The sequence below is a fragment of the Epinephelus moara genome, chromosome 10 (assembly GCF_006386435.1).
Source record: "Epinephelus moara isolate mb chromosome 10, YSFRI_EMoa_1.0, whole genome shotgun sequence".
NCBI lineage: Eukaryota > Metazoa > Chordata > Actinopteri > Perciformes > Serranidae > Epinephelus > Epinephelus moara.
The window spans coordinates 4,924,428-4,947,056 of NC_065515.1; the positions used below are offsets into that span (position 1 = coordinate 4,924,428).

Sequence of the window (22,629 nt, forward strand, 5' to 3'; positions counted from 1 at the left end):
AAAAACAGTCTAGGTAATGAATGCAGCTTTGATTTTTCCTCCTTTTTGCCTCAATTATCTCACGAGTCATGAGATTAACCTGGAGACCCTCTGGGGAGACTGATCCCAAAGTTGGACCACTGGACTAAACTACAAACTATATATACAGTAATTATAGCTCTGCCTCAAGCAGCTACAACAGCAAAATTTTGTTCACACATTGTTGCATCACTATAAATAATAATGTCATATATAATAATACAATCACAGGGACCATTTTACTTTTACAGGGATTTATGCTTGTAATGGAGTATTTTTACATGTATGCATTTGTATTCTTATGTAAGTTAATGATTTCTGTATTTCCTCCACTAGTTCTTTGTGTGTGTCAGTGCCTGTGTGTGTGTGATAATGCCCACATGTGCAGAGGGCATTTCCTTTTCCAGTCTTGTATTATTCATACTGATTTTATTTATCAATATGTTATGTTGGCAAATACATAAAATGAGTCTCATTATTCTTGTCCAGGAATGCTGCATCTTCTATTGCATCTAATACCCCCGTGGACAAAAAAAGTACATTACAATTCTTTATTTGGCCATTTTTCCCCCTCAATACACATGCACCTCATAAATCCTTTTCTATTACTAATGTTATTTCTCTTTGGTTGTGTAATCCTTTAAAACCCCAGAGAGCAGGAGAACATGTCTTTTTTTTTACATTATAAATCATTTATTGAAATATAAATCATCTGAATGTACACGATGTAACATAATGAAACATAGTATTAAATCATCATATTGGGTGTGATTACCTATAATTACAGATACTGTACCGTCGACACATCGCTCACCTGCGGCACAAACATTCACATCCACACAGCTTTAAAACATCTAAAGCCAAAGCAAGACCTTTCTGTCGTACTTTTTTTTCTCTTTTCTTTTCTTCTGCAACATCCAAAACAAAATGGGGGAAAAAAAGAGGAAAGTGCAACAACTGATTGCAGATTATATCACAGTCAACAGGAAGAGGCAGAGGCAGTGGCACAGCTGGTACAGTAGCTGGAAGATACGGAGGATTACAAAGAGTCTACACATAACTGATGTATAACATCAGATCGACATGAATCTCTAGTCCATCTAGTGTCTTCGTATAACTAGAACCTGCTAATAAACATCAGGACAGCAGATAAAATATGAGACTGGAAGACACATACATTTAAATGTTCTTTTTTCAAATACTGACCTGATGAACTGGGTTTTATTTTCATCCCTTTATGTTCCTGTTATTGACGTAAATTACTATCCATATCATATATTAAAATGTGAATATTTATAGTCAGCAAATATTGTCAAAGACTATGCTGCCCACTATGACGGCAAATGTTTTTATTTGAGTCCAATTGAGGGAAATTATATTTCCTTTGTTGTCGTGTATTGGCTCCAGCAGGGCGAGTGAGGGTGCAGAAGCTTAATATGTTCTTACATGAAATACTGTTATCCCAATAAGTCTCTCTTAAAAAACAACTCTCGAGCTATTTACAATACAATCATGCTTCATTTTGTTTTTCAAAGCTCATATGATTCATATGACTGATGTCGTCAGGGATGACATTTGAGAACATTATGTTGCATTCGGGTGAAAGGTGACAGGTGAGACACTGCAACTCAAAAGCTCTATTCTCATAACCATTCAAACAGCTATGGTCCACATCGACTTGGTATTCACAAATAACACGTTTACATAATGATGACGTAAAAAAATAAACTTGAATTACCCCACTTATTCCGCCACTGAAAACACTATATGGTCATAAACAAAACACAGTCCAGATTTTGTGCTTTCAGATCTGAGTACTGCGACTGGTTGTGCCAGCATCAGGTGCTTCTCTTGCAGCAGGTGAGTGTGAAGTGAGTTTACCTGCCAGCGCTGTTGCTAGTATTGGACTCATTTAGTTTAGTGCATCTGTAGTGGTTAAATATATATCATGTGAACGACATCCTGTAGTGTTCATTTAGAGTTGCTGACCAACATGGTGAATTCGTCCCTTCTTGCTTATATTGCTGTTTAAAGAATGCCCGATGGAATAAAGCTCTGCAGATTAAAAAGACAATCTTTTTCTATCTAGACAGGTCCGACACAGGCTCGGTGGTTCTTTGATTCCTTGATGTCAGGTTTTCATTAATGCTCTCTCACTCCTCCAGCCCAACAGGGGGCAGTGTCCAGGGAGAAGGACAGGGTGTACCTTACTGTCACCACAGACGCATCCAGACAGTGAAGTGGTTTTGTTCTGTCTTGTGAACGGCAGGTCAAGGAGGAGGAATGGAGGAAGAATTGAGGGTCGACAGCCAGAGTCTTTGGTTGATTTACAAGTTTTTTTCCCTCTAGTTTCCTGTCTCCTTACACCCCCTTTTCCTCACTGCTTCTGCTCTACAAGCTTGATAGTTGTCACAGGAAGCTGTCCTCCCCCAGGTCGCTACAGTCCAGACACATCTCGTCCAGCAGCGTGATGTCCTCCAGAGTCTCACCCTCGCGCTTAGCAAAGGTGGAGCTGCTGGAGCCCGTCTCAATGGCGCTCTCCTCAGATGTCTGAGAGCTGTGGGGGACACAAAAAACACAGGTTAGTGTCATCTGTGGTGCACCATAGAGACAACATAGAGTAGAGGAGGTAAACTTTTGGTTCCATTTACCCGTGTCTGTTCCTCTTTCCATATTCTTCATCAGATATAGGGTCCAAGTCAGGGAGGGGAATGATGTAGCCGCTGTCAGAGCTCAGCCGCTGCTCGTCGAAGCCGCTTTCCCTGTCCTTCAGCTTGCCCTGGTTTTTGTAGGTGATGCCAATGTAGGCGTCGTCGTTTTCCATGCACACCCGAGTCACAGCGGGGTGGTCGCTCTTCAGGAACTCGTGGTTCACCCTCTCATAGTGCTGCACAAAATACACGGATACATTAGAATTAAACGCTTAATTTAATACAGTGCAGCGTACAAGTGTGAGCACAGAATTAATAAAGCTCTACAAAGCAACAGGAGAGCTGTAGTACGAGTGTGATCGCTGGTTGTGTTGCCAGCTGGATGGTGCGACCCAAACTGAAAATCACACATCCCATCCAAGCCCAAGGTGCTAAAACAAGAGCCAGTTCCTCCTCTGCCCTACAGCCATTAAAGCTCTGTGAAGGAGGCAGAGGTAGAGCTGTTTTGATGTGCCATGTGCGGTGTGGAGTTTAATGGGGTAATTAAGGTTGGGTGGTGGAGGCGAGAACTGAGGCTGCGTCATTACACAGTCTGAGGCCAGCCGCTCTGACATCCAGCTGCTGCTTTTGCGCTCTAATCACTTGTAGGTTTTGGTTTCACAGAAACACAGTGAGCCCGCAGTAACACTCCTAATGTGCTCTCTTAGGAAGCGGAAGGGGTTTTAAATGAACGGCCTGCTACTTTTAAGAGTGTATTTAAATTATTTTCAACCTGTACTTTGCTTTGCAACACTGTTAAAAACAAAAGTATGAACGAGGAAACTTTGACTTCTAAAAAAAGGCAAACATCAGCCAGAAAATGCCAAAAGAGCGAGAGGAGCAGAATGTGCAGGTCCAAACGTGGGGTCAAGAATGAGAGGTTGTAAACTAGAAAGCAGGTGTTAAGACTCCAAAGAGGTCTGAGGACGTGAGAGGTCACAAGGAGACTCACCCTCTTGTAGCTGGAGGGAAGCAAAGACGATACAGTTTCACTCAGACCCATGAAAGAAGGCCTCTTCTCCGGCTCGCTGTTCCAGCACTTCATCATCATCTCATACCTGAAAAAAGCAAAAAACAGGCGATGTTACCACAGAGAACAGTACGACTTGTCCTGTGCTTTGTAATTTTGCCGTGACTCATGTCAGCCACTGTATATCACAGTTCAGAAACAAACTGTTCTGAGTTTACAGCCCAACGCATTCCTCGTCTGAGAGGATGTTAGGTAGTGTAATGTGCAGCAACAGTACAGTCATCATGGGAATTATCACGTACACGTCAGAGGGTGCATGCTCTGGTTTGGACATCCTGTATCCACTCTTGATCTTGTTGTAGAAGCTCGAATCCACCACCATCCCCGGGTATGGGGTGCCACCTTCAGACCAAAACAGATTCTCATGAGTTAATCATCCAACAACTGCAGTCTCGAGGATTTCAATTCTCTAATAGATGTTTGCAGAGGCTCACCTAGGGAGAAGATCTCCCAGAGCAGGATGCCATAGGACCAAACATCACTAAGAGTGGTGTACATGTTGTCAAAAATACTCTCTGGCGCCATCCACTTCACTGGCAGGAAAGTCTGTGTGATGATGGAAAGAGGAAACGTTCACTCACACTTGCAAAGCCATCATGGAAAACAATATTAAAGCCATGTTTTAGGCACAGTGATGCGCAGAGACTTACACTCCCTTTGGAGACATAGTTGTTGTCATGCATGATGTCTCGGGCCAGTCCGAAGTCACAGATCTTCACTATCTTGCCTTGAGAGAGGAGAACGTTCCTGGCGGCGAGGTCCCGATGTACACACTGCGAAAAGAGCATAAGCAAAGGTGTTGAGCAGCTTATTGCATCATACACTTATTGTTGTCACTCCTCAGTTCCACCCGTTCCCAACACATTTTGCTCCCACAGCTATCTATTTCTGTATGTATTTCATTTCAGCCGAGTTCATTTTTAATGACGTTTCATATTGCTTTATAAAGCATGGTCTTTGTGTAAACATGCCAGTTGGAGGGATGGCTGTGACCACTGGATATTTAGGGATAATAACTATGAAGCTGAATGAATAGCTTCTGGCTGCAGCGTGTCCCTGCCCGGTAATTCTAGCCCTGGTTGTGTGGCTACTATATTCAGCCCCTGGCCTCCCTCCTGAGTGGGCTCAGCAGCCTCCGCGAGACTGCTTATCACACAACTGCTGATTTCCTCAGTTCCCCTTTGGCCGGCACTGCTGTCACCATATAGGACACATAGCAAAATCCACAACCAGTGGGAAGCAGGGGAATGTGAGGCTGCAGGACTTATATGCGGTATGCAAACCTCAGCTGTACAAATGCGTATTAAAAAAAAAAGTATAAAAATAAGAGTTTCGTCCATTTTTACACATTTTCGTCACTGTGGACATAACTTACATTTTTGGAAGCTAGAAACTCCATGCCTTTGGCCACCTGGTAGGTAAAACTGAGCAGATCGGTGGTGCTGAGGCCCTCGTTCATGTCATCTGACAGCAGCTCGTCCATCTCGCCCTCTGGTTTAGAAAACACACACAGAAAACACCATGAGTATATGTTCAACATGTATTGTAAATATAGTACTGGCTGCTCAAACCTGGCTTTTACTAATGGCAGGGAGAAACCGGGCATTATTATGCGTGTGCTACAATTATCCTCTCCATGTAATTACAGGGCTGTACCAGTCCTAAATTCTGACAAGGGTGTACCCCTCAACCAACACTGACTCAAACACAGCACTGAGGCCAAGCGAGTCCACACCAATAACTCAGAGTGGAGAGAATGGAAAGCAGGACAGAGAGAAGAGGACGGGATTGTATGTGTGTACCTTTCTGAGAGGGTGGGTGGTCATAGTTAGACCTCTGGATGTCCGAGTACTTGGAGGCATTGCTCATCTCCAGCATGGGGACATATTGAGTGTTGTCGGCCTGCTTCATGTCCATGTAGTCTCCTTTGCTCTCGAAGGACAGGATCACATAACTGTGTGGAAAGAGTAAACTGTTAGCGACGAGGCGAGGACAGGTTGTGGGAATAATGAGCCATATACAGTGATAATACATTATGTTATACATCTTTTTCAGTCCCCGTTTGTGCGTACGTCAATGTGCCCTTAAATCCTCTCCCTCCCTCCGGCTGGGGTTAGAGGAAGATGTGGTTGAGCCTAACATGGTAGCCAGGATTAAATCATGTTATGGTCAATTCGAGGTGTGGTCACTGTGAGTCATCCATCAACACAGATGAGCCTCGGAGGGAGGGAGAGAGAGGGCTGCTGTTTCACCATGAACGTCTGGGTTGGACAGAATTAACAGGTACCTCCAATACAATGAAATTAGGTTGAAAGCCGAGACCACTTCAGACTGCGATTTGATTAGGCGAAGACGCCAGACAATCTCCTCAACCATGGAGAAAATGGCGATAGAGTTACCGATTAGGGAAAGGGGAGAATGTGAGTGTGTGTGAGGCAATTGTGCAAATTGTTGGGCTGTAATATTTGGGAGTGGCAAAGGGGAATTGATGTAAAACATGTAGTTAAGTGTATGTTTTTGTCCATTTTATAACATGTTCCAAACACAGTAAGTGTCTGAAATACAGAGATTATTCAAGGTAAAAAAATGTAAATGTATGCAAGCTTAGAAACACATATTGAATACCTCCTGCTGCTCTCGTCTGCAGGGTTGATTCCAAAGATATCCAGCTCTTTTTTACTCTTCTCCGGGTTCAGGCTGAGGAAGTTTTCCCTGTTCTTGTGCAGGTAGTTGACCAGGTCCCCGTAGAAGCAGTACTCAGTGATTATGTAGATAGGGCCTGGAAAGAGCAGATAAAGTCGTGCATCGGCGTCAGTCTGCAGGCTAATCTTATCAGAGGCTCGTAAAGGCTAAAAGCACAGTCACAAGGGCAAGCCTCCACTTTCCCATAAAAAGCCTATTAAAATACCACACCCACCAAGAGCTGAGACAGGGCTGTCAATCTTTTTTGGCTGTTAGAGCTGTAAATGTGCACAAATGCCAAATCTGAGTGAGTGTGTGGATGTGCGTGCAGGTTTTTGGCAGCATGAACGTAGGCTTTATTGTGTGTCTCTTTGTAAAGTGGTGACAAAATTGCAAGGGAGAGGCAACAGTGGTTGCAACCAAACTGTTATTATACAGTATGTGTTTCCCTATGAAGGAGTGTGTGTGTCTTTATGTTTGCAGTTTGTGTGTGTATTAATCACCTGATTTGGTGCAGGCTCCCAGGAGGTTAACAATGTTGAGATGCGGTCCAAGATGAGTCATGATCTTCAGTTCAGACATCAGGGCCTGTTTCTCACTGGAGCGTGCTGTAGCTGAAAGAAGGTGCAGAAACCATGACTATCATTGTGCGTAAACAAACCATCAAGCAAGTCAAAATATAATGCATTCAGCCAAGACCTCTTTCATATGAATCCTAACTGATTGCTTTATCTTGTTGTAAAAAAAAAGTGTATTTATTATCCTGAAGATTCTTTCTACCACCTCTTCCACTTCTCTGCCTCTACAGGTACAAAGTTCTGCACCAGTTGAATAAAATCAGCGATTTTCATCAGACATGTGAGTTGTTGTTACACATACATCTGTCTGTGTTTTCAGTAACATCTTAAATGGTTTAGCAGGCCTAATATTTTGTGCCACTGATTAAATTTATTGCAGTGTTTTACAGACATTGATTTATGGCACCTCCTGTCTACACCGCCATTTAGCAATTTGGCACCATTAAAGGTATGCCGAATATGCTATTACCAATTCCCATTTGCAATGCACTCATGGATGTACAGACGACTATCACTGGATTACTTTGATACTTAACAGAAGTTAAAAATGTTTGAATTCTCAGGCACGTCTGGAGTTATGAGAAATATCTTTTTTCTTTGATTTCTTTGCGTTTATTTGCTTATCTGAGAGACACTGAGAGATCCTTGTAAAGTGTCAGTCACACTGAGTGCACAACCTATTTTTCCTGTTTCAACGGAGCGTCTCCCCAACGCATTCCCCACCCCCAGAACAACGCCGTGAGGTTCCGTTGTTGGCGGACCAGGCCAGATGCGAGCGGCTAGCTAGCGTGCTGTCCGCGAGAGTTGTTAGCGAAGTCATCCAGCAGAAGAGCTAGCAATATCTTCCTGCAAAGATCTCTCATGTTGACTGTCACTGTACCAACTGAACTGAGACGAGTTGAGTAGTGTACTATTGAAAGAGCTGATATATAGGCGCGAAATGGGCTATGGAAATGAGCACAACATTAAAAAATATAGATTAATTATCAACCGCATAGAAATCAACCTATGGTCAACAATCACTTTTAATAGTGGAAAAAAAGCTTATGCTTATTTTTCTTTTGCATAAGTAAATGAAATATTGTTTGTTTACAACTGCAATTGCAATTTATTTCCCACTTCCAGCACCGTAACGTTCCGTTTCTCCCATGTTATCAACGCCCAAGTAGGAAAAATCCAGCACCTCCACGGTCCGATGGTCAACGGAACTGCTGCCGTGCTGCGCGCTAGTCTGTTACTATCTGTCATTTTCACCTCCACTGGAATGAATGACTTCCAGTCAGCATCAATTCCTCAATGTGTTAGGTTGTGCACCTAGCTTTAAAGTCTGTGTATCCCGTTTGCGAGTTCAGATTTGACTGTGTTTTGACTCCAACAATGGGTGCCATTTTGGCACAAATTGCCACAGTTCAGCACCAAGGGATTAAAAGTTCCCTAATTGCCATGTCACTGTTACAGCCTCCGCTGTATATGAGCTGCAGTCGTAACAACAGGTGCCCTCACCTGACCAATCCCTGTAACTCGTGAGCTTCATTGGTATACAGAATCATATCAGATGACTGAGAGCAGCATGGCTTGAATTTCTTGTAATTGTAATCCAATTTTAATTTCTTCAACTCACGTTTCAGCATCTTCACTGCCACCTTCATGACAGGTTGGGAGCGGCTGAGTCCGTAGGCGGTGCCCTCTACAACCTTTCCAAAGGCTCCAGAGCCCAGGATACGGCCTGAGGAAAAACACAGATCAATTATCAACAAAGAAAAACAACAACCTGCACAAACACAGCCATACAAACTCATGCATGCTCTTTGGATGCTTCTGCTTTCTCATCTGTGACTCTTCCAGTGGCTGAATGTCTCCTTGATCACTGAGGCAAACTGAAGCCCAGCCAGCAAACCCCTTCTGCCCAAGCCTGATAAGCTTATGACAGCTTCACTTCAAAGACTGAGTGAGACATCCTGGCCGGAACATCCCTGCAGGGAGGCTGCAGAGCCACCGGGACAAGACTGCAGCTTAAGCACACCGAAAATCACAATCAGCTCACCGAGCACAAGTCTGTCACGGGGAAACTCCCATCTGGAGTCGTAGGGAAGCTGCATGGGATCCACATAGATGTACTCATGGCCATCTGGGCTCACAGACTCTATGACCCTCCAGCGGATCTCATACCGTGGTTTCTGGAAGACAAAACACATATAAGAGCTTATTAAATAACCTTTGTGATACTTGGCCTTTGGGACCGTTTCAACATTCTCAGATGTTTTTAACAGCAATTTTCTAGCCTTGCAAAGTCTGCCCACAAATTTAGTTTTATTTATTAGCTCAGGAGACTTTAGAAGCGTTGCCTTTTGGTGGATACCCAAAATAATTTGGCACAGTGCACAACTGATATTAACATTTACATTGAAATCACTGCAGTCTTAATCTGAAAACATGAATCAGGAAATCCAGGCTTCATTTTGCAAGGCAGCTTCATTTGCATTTGCTCCAAAAAACACATTTTCCAAATACATAAACAAGTGGGAGAGTAGCAGAATAGATGAGAGTGAATATGTGAGAATGAATGCAGAATGGTGGCAACAGTACCTGCTTCCAGATAACAACCAAGACAATGAGTGAGATGATGACAATGACCAGGAGCACCAGCACAGCAGCAGCTACAGTCAGCTCTGGGTGAGGGCCTGTTCAGGAGGAGAGCCAGCCGTTGCACAAGTTAGATGGAGAGCGCATTGATCACATGGATGCAACATGTGTCTGTTGTAATGACAAAATGAAATGCTTGCAAGGAAATGCATTCTGTGCGTGCATAGCAAATGTCATCTATCAGGCATAAGAAAGCATTAAATCCATAGGATGCTCAGATTACTGGGACCAAAAGGTATGCTGGGAAGATAACACGGAAGTGGGGGTGGGGGAGGGGTCCAAGCACTTAGGCTGCGGGGGAGTAGGGCATGAGGGGGGTTTAAAGCTCATCTGGAAATACCAAATGGCCTAACGATCTCTTGCTTCTCAGAATTAGCTGTCAGAATGAGAGCCCCTTCCTCATGGCTAAAGCGCAGCCCCCTATCAGCTGTCTCGCCACAAACTCATCATCTGACAGCTGCTGTAACACTGACAGCGCTAACCCAGCCCCGAACACAGTCACTCACAAAGCCTGTCACACTCTGAGTGTCAGAAATGGAAGCAACTTAAGAGGAAACAAGCTGGAAACAACAACATCAAATGTCAGATTGAAAGCAGTTTAAAGAGGTTCTTTGTTCTTACCATTGGACACCAGTTTGACCTCCCTGCTGACGGTGGCCATTTCGTTCTTGGCCAGGCAGCGCACTGCCAGTGTGCTTTCCAGATGCCCGAACATGACTTGGCTCTCCAAGTTACTATCCTCGTCAATGTGCGAGTCCATTGTGATCTCCGTGGAGTTGGCGGGGAGGAGCACCCAGGAAGACGAGTCATTGGCACAACTTAATGTGAACAAAGGGAAAAGACAGTTAGCAGTTAAAGTGTGCAGTCTGCATGTATGTGGATTGAGAAGTCTGGAAGCATCTCTGTTGGCTGTTGAGATAAAAAGGACTGAACTTACTGTTTGATGTTCTTGCAGACGAACCACTCCACTATCGGAGTGGGCTGCCCTCTTGTAATGCAGACCACAGACTGGCCTGTGGCCGAGCCATGGTGGATGTCCATCAGGTCCACAATGACTGCAGGCACTGTAACACAGTCCAACAGAGCAGGGTAAGCAAAGTGTGTGTAAAAACATGAGGAAAAGACAGACTGTAACTGGGTGCCAAACGTTCAGGAAAGCAAGGAAATAAAAGATAATGAAAGGCGTGTGGCATTCCTTTCTCTGACCTTTCACCTCCAGGATTAATCCAACATCACGTCTTTGGTCTCCATTCTCCACTCGCATGGTGTAGTTCCCGCTGTCCTCCTCCTTTGCTCGGATCAGGGTAAGAACACTCATGTACCTAAACAGAGCAACAAATCCAGAAACTGCTATAAACACACAGTCATAGAACGTAATGACAGGCCTTGGTAATGTGTGGGAAGGTCAGCTTTGAGCTTGTCATTAGTTGACTCTGTATGGGAGTCTCACCTGGTCTCGGTGAGCTGCCGGAGGCTGGTGGAGATCTCTGCTGTCACATCGCTGAGTGGGATGCCATCTTTGAGCCAAGTGACATGAGCACTGGGGAAGGATTCAATTTCAGCCCTGAACTCACGGACCTCATCCAGCTCTGCCGATTCATATTCTCCGAACTCTGGCCACACGGACATAAACTCACTTGCTGTTGAAAAAGAGGAGAGGCCGACAGACAGTCAGCAATCATGCATCGCCACCGGGAAGAGATTATTTGTGAAATAATGCCAAGTTAACAAAATACATCCTTCATACCAAAAACTTCGATAGCTAGCTGCTTTGTTTGATGCTCTTCGCTAATAATGTCAGTGATGGAGCAAGAGTAGATGCCGCTGTCTTTGGTTGAGGCCTGTGGAATTGTGAGGGTGTAGAGGATCTCCCGATCCCGCTTGTTGTCATGCACTGTTTTAAAAGCACGATTACTCTGTTGAACGAAAAAAAAAAAATCAGAGGCTTTGATTTTCAAACCACCGTGCAATGGGACTATTGGCAGACTGACACAACAACACACAAGCTGTTTGTTTTTCGTGCGGCATAAGATGATGTGTGTCCTCACCAGTTTGCCAGGGTATTTCCAGTGGTCTTCCAGTATCTCAGATCCCCGAGCTACACAGTAGACTGTGATGGTGTCTCCTACCAGCAGAGCAGTCCGTTTGGCCTTCAGCTCCACCTGCAGCGCACCGCCACCTGAGATACAACAATTGACAGGGTCAAAATGTGCAAGGACACGGATCCATCAAAGGAAACACGGAGCTGACTGATTAGACTTGAAAGGTAAACACACATTACACACAATTGCTGGCACAGATATATGCATTCAAAAATGTGAACACACACCTGTCCAGCCGTGGACGATGTATTCTCCGCTGTAGTGCTCCACTCCATTTATAAGGGCTATACAGATATAGGTTCCAGCAGGGAATACCCCCAAAGCGCCCCTCTTGCTGTCATAAACATTAGGCACAGGCTGCTGGGTGTCGACGTTAATCAGGGTCACGTTAGCACTGGGATCAGACACTCGACACTGGATCTCCATCTCCTTTTGGCCGGACAGGACATGGTTGCCAAAAAACAGCGGCGAAGGCAGAAAGGGAACATCTGCATCTGAGGTGGAGTAATATAAGTTTCACAGACCAGATAATCAACAAGTCAAATCATAAAAACACACAAGCTCAGAGCTGCTGTGTACCTGGCACATAGATATAGATGCTGCTGCCCTCCGTATCATTGATAGTATTGTTGCTGTAGAGGCATGTGTAGTAGCCGGTGTGCATTGCAGTGGCTTCTTCCACAATGACAGTAGTGACAAACAAGCCACTGTTGTCCTCCAGTGACTGCTCGTGCACATCGAGCGGAGTGTCCCAGACTAGCTTTGCCTCTCCCCGACAGGTCAAGGTGAAAGGAGTGTGGAGAGGCACCACCATCTCCTCTACCTGAGGCAGCAGTTGAGGGGCTGAGGATGGTGGGAACATCATTGCGGTAGGGGCTGAAAGAAAGACATGCCCAACACTCAGTCACAGATCACAAATCCTCTATCTATCTCTATATTGTATCTGTCGCGTCTATCTTACCTTTCACTTTGATGGTAAAAGAGAACTGAGCAGTGCGAGAGCCACTGAGGGCTGTGATGGTATAGTTCCCGTTGTGTTTCGCCAGAGGCTGCCGTAGTGTCAGAATGCTTTGATACCTGTGAGAAGACAATTAACAAATATTTTTGGCATCTAAAGGGATTGTTGAGTATTTGGGAAATATCTGCTTTGTTGCAGAGTTAGATGGGAGGACTGATGCACTTCAAACCTGTGCGTTAAATGTGAAGCTGGAGCCAGCAGGTGGCTAGCTTAACTTTGCATAAAGACAGGAAACAGGGGGGAACAGCCAGCCTGGCTCTGTCTGAAGGTAACAAACCCACCTACCAGCACCTCTTCATCTCACTGATGCCATCATTTTGACCATTATTTGACAGAGGACAATGTAGAAACTGGGAGAGAGGGGTGTGACATGCGACAAAGGTCCCAAGACTGGAATTTGTGGTGTTGTGATTACATGTAATGCATTTTAACCACTAAGCTACCAATGCACTCCCAGTTTGAAAGTTTTAAAATGACAGGTTGTGGTTTTACAGGGGGTTATGTGCCGGACTATTCCTCCAGGAAGGTACTGCACCCTGCCAAAAAGAAGTCCATCACATACCTGCCTGTAAAATGCCAAATTGTCCTTTTAAAGGAATGCTTCACTCCCCAAACAACCACTTGTATATCAATTACTCACCCGGTGTTACGTTGAATTTGTGAGGAAATCTTTGTTTTTCTTGCATGCCAGTGATAAATGAAGCATCCAGAAAGTTTCGGATTCACCAAAGTCACACAATAACACAAACAAACTAACTGATCGAGGCAGCGGTGGACCAGCAGCTCCTGTGTTCAGCCAGGTAAAATGACTATTTCTGTCAATGGAGTCTGGCCTTGAAGAGAGCATAGGTAAGTTTAACTCTCCATTTAGTTCCCAGTTGAAAAGGGCTGTCTGTTTGGGAGGCACTGAGCATACAACTGGATAAATGAGACTTGAACTATACCGGACGTCGTTTGTAAACGAATATTTCTATATAGTTTTGCTGCTGTTAAATGCAGGCCCCTCCTTTTTTGGATTCTTTGATCAACGTAGAGGCATAAGACGAAGTTTCCTTCACAAACTCAATGTAACACATGATGAGTAACTGATATACAAATAGTCTTTTCCGTTTACACTTTTGTTTTTGTACAAATTCAACAAACAAGATGTAGCACGTAAATCAGTGAGCTGGCAGACCGACTTTGTTACCTTTGGACAGAGCCAGGCTAGCCGTTTACAGTCTTTATTCCAAGCTAACCATCTCCTGGCTACAGCTTCATATTTAGGACCCAGACATGAGAGGGGTATCCTCTCCCCCAACTCTTGGCAGGAAAGCAAATAATTGTATTTCCTTAAACATCAAACTATTTTATTTATTTATTTATTCTACTGACATATTAACACATATTTATTCTCACCGATTCCCTCCAAGGTGGCTAGTTTTGGTGAAGATGTAGTAGGTCTGTGGCATGGCTTTACCGTCCTTCAGCCACGTCACTTTGGGGGCCGGGTAGGCATCAATGAGGATCATAAACTCTGTCTCCTTTAGCAGGCTGACAAACTCCGTAGCTAGAATCCCGCTGTGGTCCAGTGCCACAAAGGAATTGTCGTCTGAGGTGAGAGACAGAAAATAAGACAGGAATAAGCAGGGGATCATCGAGGATGAAAATGGATAAAGAAATGGATCCAGTGTGTAAAAACTGCAGGACAGCAGAGCGAGAACTGAGATGAATGCAGAGTGACAGAGAGGTGAAATGAAGGTCTGACACACATCTGCTGGAGCCATCCCATAAAACACAGTAGCTGATGTTGAAAGCAGAGGTGAAGCTTTACAGTCGAATGGCACTTAATGACTTCCACACACCACCGAAAGCACCTTGTACACATACATGAAACCTCAAATTTAACTGAATGATGATGAGAATATTTGGATGAAGTGTGTGTGTGTGTAAGCTGGTGGTGTTAGCGCTTATTCACATTATTACAGTCCTGCTGAAGACTCATTAAAGGTATCCATCCAGACAGAGATGGGCAAAAGTACATCAAAATGTGTTTTGATACAAAATATAAAATACCCCTAAAATAAATGTATCAAAATAAAATACATGTATTTTGTATTTTCAAATACAGAAAATACTTTTTTTCTTTTTCTTTTTAGCAGCGACCCGCAGCTCTATAGGTCACTCTGTCGGTCGGTCGGTCCACAAAGCTTTTTGTGAATAACTCAATAAGTCCTTGACCTAAAAATGCTCAAAATGTACATGCTGCAATTAGAGACCACACATAACTATGCCAGAAAGAGCAACTGTGATTCATCCATTAATGGCGTGATAGTAGCAAATCTGGTCGCAGCTGTTGCAAATTTGCGCTTGTTGTCTCACAGTTTGTGAGAGTATTCAGGTTTGGGCTATAGGATATACACAAAGCTCTGGTGAACCCCACAAAAAGGCAGAACAGTCACAGAACTAACTAAGCGTAACTAAGAAAAGCCATTAACAGACAACAACTTGATTATGTATATATATATTTATATTTATTAACCAGACTTAACAGCCCATAAACTTTTTTGTATCAAGAAATAAAATATTCACAGACACTGTGATAATAACATGTGAATAGCATTAGGCCTATGTGTACTATAAAAGTCATACAAATAAAAGCATCAAGCTCTGCACAGAAAAATGAATAAAAATAAATGGTTAATGAATACAAAAGTGAACAGGTAGGCTAACTTAACAACAGGTGAGTAGCCTATTCATTTCTCTCTTTTGTTGGCCAGTGGGATGGTAGTAGGGTTAGGCTATTTCGGTTCTTTTCTTTTTGCTTGCTGTCTAACTCGGAGCCTTTGGAGCCCTGCATTCAACTTTTTTCAAATGAAAAAGAGAAAAAAAAAAGCTAGGGACATGTAGGCTACCCTAAAATATTATCTATTGATTCAGATTTAGATTGAGACAACTTTATTGATCCCACGTGAGGCAACTAATTTGTATCATACTCATCCCAAGCATCAACCACAACAACATACAATTTCCTGTTATGCACAGTCTAGTAAAACAGACCACTAGGTCACTGAATGGCCCAACTTTAAAATAATGATTTGTGGAGAAAGTATTTTGAGCATTTTAAATACAAAATTACTCCACTCAAAAGTATTTTGTTACAGATTACATTTGCTTTTTATCGGCCTTATCAAATACAAATTACAAAATGTACCTGAAGTATGTATTTCAAATACAAGTAATAGAAATACTGCCCATCCCTGCATCCAGACAAAGTCTTACCGAAGACAGTGACGGCCACGCTGCTGACTCTGACCTCTCCGCTGATTTCATGGGTGATGGAGCACTCATAGGTGCCGCTGTCCTGAGTGGTGGCTTGTGGGATACTGAGGGTGTACATGACCCGGTCAGGGAAAGTCTGTTTCATCTGAACTGCATCCACAGCCTATAGGAACAGAAGAACAATATGGGTTTGAGATCATACTCACCGGAATAAAGAGAAAATCTTGGTAATAAGATATTTGGATTGTTTAACTGTGTTTTTTTTCCATCTTACAGGTATGATGCATGCGAGTCAGTTCATCATGCTGCTGAGGGCTAATGGTTAAAACACTTGCTCGGCCGCAGAAGATAAATCAGGATCACAGAGCCTTTTAAAAGTCTGTAATTGCAACTGAGACCAAAACCAGGAGTCATGACTTCAGCGTTCCTACCCTTACTGTCTCTGGAAAATGGCTTAGAGGAACCCCATGCAGCAAAACACACAACGTGCTGCATAGATTAAGAATCTGAATATAAATATAAACAAACATAAACTGCACAAGAAACTTTTTGGGATCCTTTCAGCTAGCACTTCAAAAGCATTAAACGTTAAGTTAGCTGTCATGTGCAGACAGCATCTGTCCTACACGGCACGAGGTCGCCGGGGTCAAAAGATTTACTATCGTTTTTTTCTACTTCTTTTGAACTGCCTGCTCGCCTCAAGCCATTTGTCCTGAACTTCCCGTCAGCGTCTTGCACATGGGGTTAACTGCAGCAGGAGCTCTTTGGCTGGCATCCTCATAATGAAGACACAACATTCTGTTGCTGCTTTCCTAACATACTTTGTAACCACTAAGGGCCGTCCTCAGAGCTATATTCCACTTGCTGCTGCTACAGTGGGTTTAGATCCAAAACCATTATTTGCTAATTTAAGGCTCAGTGCTGCTGGGTAGGAAATGACATGGAAATATGACAAGGGGTTGAAGGAAATAGGGCCAGAAGGCTGAGCAGTTAATGCTGATTATGGATGAAGCCATACAGTAGAGAGAATTGAAATAAAAACACGAAGACACAGAAAAGAAAAGGGCTGGATCTTACCTGTTTTTTAGGATGGAGCCACTGCTGCTGAAAGCCCAGTCCAGCAGGAGCGACACACGTGATGTTAAAAGGCTGCCCCGCTCTCAGCACCTCCCCACTGGCCTTTACTTCCACGTTGAAATCCTCCATCTCCGCAGGGGCTAGAAAGACCACCAGAGAGCACACATCAGCATCGTCATCACGCAGGTCCCAAGATAGCGACATCTTGATTACCATGAGCTCATTTATCACAGAGTGGTGGCTTACTAGGTCGCCATTACTCACTCACACTCACACACATAGAGTGAAAACAGACGTGTTAAGTCATCTCCCCCTGTGATAATGACATAATTTCATTGCTCTCATGCAGTGAGATCACCCTGCAGCGCTTGCATGGTAAACACACTTGGGGAGTGAATGCAGCTGTGCAGTTTTCTAATCTTTATCCCAATAAAAGAATTTTGAAAAGTCACATAATAACGAATTGACTCATCTAAGTTGTTCATTTTATAAAGAGAATACATGTTAATCAGATCCAGATATATTCAGTGATGTTTGACTTTTGACTTACTTTGGCTCTCCACAGTATAAACGGCACTTCTGACAGTCTGGCCGTTCACAGTGGTTTCACACTGGTACTTCCCGGGCGAGAGGCTTCCAAAGAAACCCATCTTGGTGTCGTAATAGGCGGACATCACCTGTCCACTGGGGACACTCCTCAGGATGACGTGAGAGTTAGGGTCAGACACACGGCAGGGGATGGGGACCCCAGCAGTGTCCATGGGGACCACCAAGTTTTCAGGGGTCTCTGGGACAAAAGGAACCTGGGGATCTAGGTGTGCAAGCAGAGGATATAAGTCACACTGTGTAATGGGGTTTGGTTGATTGAAAAGAACTCTTGTGATACACTGTTCTTCTTTTTCATACTTTCTTTCACAGTTGCTAAGTGTTTAAATGACCATGTATTTACAGTTTTACCCGACATTTCTTTAAAGCAAGACCGTAACTTTTTAAAGACGCAGACTAAGACATTAATCTTTATAAGTTTAAAAGTTGAATTCTTAAGAGATAAAACACCCTTTCTTAATACGCTCGGGCTCATGGGTGTATTATGAGACAATGGGCCCCTGGGCACACATATGCAAAGGGCCCCACCACCTCTCCTACTTAGGAGCAAGCCAAACAGACTGTGGTGGTTTTGCATCTCTCTCTTTTTGTTGGTTTGTGTCTCTCTGTGGTCATTCTGTGTCATCTCCAGGTCAGTACCTTTTACTTTGACATTTCACATTTTGCTAGTGAAGTTCAGGAGTCCCCCCCCCCCCCGGACACTTCAAGGTCTGTGTCCAATAGGCCCGTTCAGTAATCTATCCATGCTCGGGTTTTGCTGCTATAGACTTGGTGTGGTATGACCAGTGCATGGTGGCAATGCTAGCACAGATAATGCTCAGTGCATAGGCACAGGGGACACGTCCAGCTCAATGCTTTGAACATGTGAATGTGCCAACCTCATGAAAAACATGAAAGTAGCAGAGGACTTATGTTTTGATAAAATTAAAGACACTTACACCATAAGTTAATGTAGAAAGCGCACAAAGCGGTGCATAATCATTCACCAGAATGCAGGAAATTAAGCGTTTGACGTTAAAGTTTTTCTGGCAGAGGACCCCCAATCCCCTGCTTCTGAAAAATGCAATGGCTGAGTTTCACTGTGCCTGGTGTTTTGCTGCTCTGTCTGTGCCCAGAGTTTGCTCTGCATTACGAGAGTGTGGAGCAATGAATAACCAAATCGTATATATAGTCCAACGGCACATCTAATGAACTGTCCAGCTCCAAAAATGTGGCCCCCTCAATGTTGAAATGAAACCTACGCCCCTGGCCTGGTAACTAACATGACTCAGCTAGTTCCTCTGATTTCTCTACTCATGCTACTATTAGCATTTACCACCATCCCAATAACTGTGCCTTTTGGTCAGTTATCTAGTCGCACTTTATTCCATGACTGTTTACACAAAAAAAAAAAGCACATTCACCTGGGACGAACACATATATTCCCGCCTCATTGTCTTCTTCCGGTTCAGCCCCCAGGTCATCCTCCGGGGTTTCATAGGTGCACATGTAGTAGCCGGTGTTTTCCACAGTTGCGTTGTCAATAAAAAGTGTTGCCGTGAGGTATCCTGGATAAACGTAGGCGTTTTTCGGCAGAGGTTCAACCCAGACCACGTTTCTTTTAGCGGTGCAGCTGATGTTGAATATGGAGTTTGGCTGCAGGATGAAGTCTTCTTCGTTGGACACAATGGTAGGTGGAGACAGTCCGGAAGTAACTGAAAGATAGTTTTGAAAACATTAACGAAACTGTCAACAAAGAGAAAAAACATCAATATTACGCACACCACTCTGTGTTTACCTGAAACCAGCACCACCAGGATGCCCCCAAAGACGACATACACCTTTACCCCATCCATGACTGGATGTTCTGATCTGTAAACACAGGAAAGCAGGTTTGGATTATTGAGTCCTTGCTGATAAGATATGATCCCCTACCACTGTGTCCACATTCCAAAGATAACATTTCGACTTAATCAATAAATCTGGCGACTTCTTAAAGCTCAGCCTATGCGCGCTCCTGCTCCGGTAATGTGCTCTTGCTATAATAAACCCACAAAGATTTATAGAGGGCTCATTCTGGGGGGACTTGGCCGCAGCTCTTGTGGTCTCCCACATCATTTCAGCGCTGAAAAAAAGTCGCAATCTAAAATTTATCACAGGATCAAGTGGATTATTTTTTGTTGAATGGGGGTGAAGGTGACACGTCTGTTAATTCCAGTGCGTTAGAAGATGGATGGCGGACAGGATGGAGAGGAGAGACAGGGCGCTCCTGTGGCTGCAGCGCTGCGCTCCGAGAGAACATGAGGGCTGTCGGTAGAGGGCGACACAGTCCATCTTTTGGCACCAAACCTCCTTGAATCTCATCGGTTCCAAATTTGCCCAGTTGCCTTCTGGAGATTTTCTTTTTGTCTCATTGAGGAAAATGTCCCCTTTTCGTTTCTTTGACTTAAAACTGTTATTTCCAGGCCTAAAACACACATCTAAAGTTTTTTCTTGTTTAATCCAACCGTATTTTAAAAGAAATGTCTACTGGGGTCATAATTAAGACATTCTCAAATTTAGTGCAGACTCATCTCATCTCATCTCATCTCACAAATCCTGTCAAGTTTGGTTTTGTCACCAGCGCACATTCCCCAGGTCTGTCTTTCTGTCTCTCTGCCTGTCTGTCTGATGTTGGATCAGGGTTTTCATCAGGGGCCACACAACTTGAGAGGCGCTCACTGGAAGAAAACGCTTCTTAAGGTTTTCATTTCCAAAAATCATAGCTGTTCTTACTAAAACCATTTAACTTTTGTCCTTTCTTTTAAACGTTTAGGAGCCACTGTCGATATTCTCTATCTCCCATGGACACTGTCCCCAACAATAAAACATTTGGCCCTTGCATAGCTTCCTGTGGCTGTCCGCTCTGTCTCATCCGAAACGGCCTAAATTATCCATGGGTAACCTGGGTTTCTGTAACTCTATAATTAGCGGGCCCACTCCGCACAAAAGTACATATTCGCGTGGGAATCAGCTGACAAAAAGTCTAATCCGTTTTGACGTGTTTGTGCACACGCCTTGTCTAAAACAATTTCAATAAGGGATTTTTTTTTTGCCTTGGCTTTGGCGAGAATCCTCTGCGCGTAAATCTCACTAAGCCTGGAGTGGCAGTCAGACTGCTCGCATGTCCTGCTCGTCTTTTATTCCCCCGCTCACACCAAGCGACTCGACAAATGTGGCAGATAGCAAATGCATCGCTGGATACATTTGAGCAACAGCTGATAAGGCTCGTCTCAACTTTCTGCGCTCCACGGACGGTGCCATGGTTCAGTTCAATCCCGCGGCCCAAAGTTTGATTTCCATGGAAACGATTTTGAGAAGCGAATATTTCTTTAAAGAAGTGCAACACTTCAAAAAGTCCTGAAAATCTCCTTGTCTACCTATTTAGGCAGTTTTGACCACAAGCTGTATTCCTATACAAAATCCCATGGCGACACAGCAGGGTATGTGTTGCTTAATGAAGAATGCGTCGTGGCTCCAAAACACTCATTTCTTCTTTCCCCCCTCTCTTGAATCCACTCAGCTGCAGCTCTGAAGCCTCACTCGGACTCATTCCAGTGCCTCCAGTGCCGATTTTTCCATTTTAATTCCTCACATTCCAGGGCCAAACGAGAAAACAATGTGATGTACAATTTCCAATGTGTTTCCCATTACATGCCAGGCAGCATCCCACAATGGTGCCTTCAGTCTTCGAGGTGACACCTCCAGCTGTGAGGCCGAAACCGAGCGCTTTTATCCAGCAGAGTCAGCGACATCTCCCTGCTCGGCGTCCAGGGGTGAGACCATATGGTGCACGGGGAACACAAATCTAATCTAAAGGAATAAAATGCGTTGCCTAGTGCAGAAGTTGGGTACAACTTGCAGGGCAGCAGAGCATTCTTTTATTGGTGAATAAAACTTTTAAAAGAAACTTTTCCAGAACATCAAATAATTGGATAAACTAATTAAGTCTGCAATTAAACTAATGTAAGAATAGAGCATTATTCTATCTTGAATCCCTCACGATTTATTCGATAAAAAAAACACCCTAAACTTTTTTTTGAAGAAAAATGTTTCAATCATCTTTTGGTTCCCAGCAACCTTTCAATTACCTTTTAGTAATCCCCTCTTTATATTCCTTTCGTGTAAGTATATCCACAGTGAATTGGTCGCTCCAAAAGGCGCAGTAAGGGTCCTTTGCAGCGGCTGTAATCCTCAGAGATCCTGCGCTGTGAGAGCATATGTGCGACCCTCTGTCCGCATCCGCGACCGTCCTCACAACTGCGCTCCAGCTAAGCGACCTGTAACTGATTCAATGTTACAGTCCTCCCTCCCTCCTCCCCTCAGACAAAAAAAGTAATCATCTGGCTCAAAGTAAATAACTCTCAGGAAATGACACCCCCCTCTCCTGCCTTCGTGCGCTCCTTCTCTCTTCAGAGTAAAAGTCCGTTTGGGGGACGATTGCAGACGAATATCCCCGGCGAAATAAAGGGAGGAATGGCGTTTTCATGGGGTTTTATGTGGTAACGAGAACTTTTGGAGGACAGAAAAAAGGTCTGATGTGTTTTTGAGGAATTTATGTTGCATTTGATTTTGTTTCCCTGTCTTCATTTTGCAAATGCTCTTGGTTTGCGTGTGCAGTTGTTGGAAGTTCATCTTAGCAGGCGTCATCACAAGATTATTTTACAGAACTGCATTTTTTAACTTCTTGTCTGCGTTATGAATGGCAGCTCAGTGAATGGACGCAGCTCTTGTGCATCAGTCACAAACTGGGAACAGTGGAGCGCTGAGCTCATAGAGGGCGCTCCAACACCATCATATCACAAGCCACATCACACCCCTTTCCCCCTTTTCTCATTTACACACACACACACACACACACACACACACACACACACACACACACACACACACACCCACACACACA

General features: G+C 43.9%; 1 protein-coding gene across 2 annotated transcripts; it reads right to left on the reverse strand.

The window, feature by feature from the left end:
* Positions 1-681: 681 nt before the first annotated feature.
* On the reverse strand, positions 682-22,044 carry pdgfra (platelet-derived growth factor receptor, alpha polypeptide). 2 transcript variants are annotated; one of them, XM_050054340.1, is made up of 29 exons: positions 21,815-22,044; positions 19,483-19,556; positions 19,109-19,399; positions 17,650-17,910; positions 17,100-17,239; positions 16,023-16,185; positions 14,160-14,352; positions 12,705-12,820; positions 12,323-12,619; positions 11,971-12,237; positions 11,690-11,820; positions 11,389-11,557; positions 11,092-11,281; positions 10,848-10,963; positions 10,579-10,705; positions 10,263-10,459; positions 9,585-9,679; positions 9,043-9,175; positions 8,620-8,724; positions 6,924-7,034; positions 6,364-6,517; positions 5,541-5,692; positions 5,114-5,229; positions 4,389-4,511; positions 4,173-4,284; positions 3,981-4,080; positions 3,661-3,766; positions 2,670-2,905; positions 682-2,575 (listed from the first exon to the last, which is right to left on the reverse strand). In XM_050054340.1, the coding sequence occupies exons 2-29, from the start codon at positions 19,538-19,540 to the stop codon at positions 2,428-2,430; spliced, it is 4,407 nt and encodes a 1,468-aa protein (XP_049910297.1). In that variant the 5' UTR covers positions 19,541-19,556; positions 21,815-22,044; the 3' UTR covers positions 682-2,427. The 2 variants fall into 2 exon arrangements, with proteins under 2 accessions (XP_049910297.1, XP_049910298.1); XM_050054341.1 differs by lacking the exon at positions 21,815-22,044 and adding an exon at positions 20,780-21,070.
* Between the last annotated feature and the right edge of the window lie 585 nt (positions 22,045-22,629).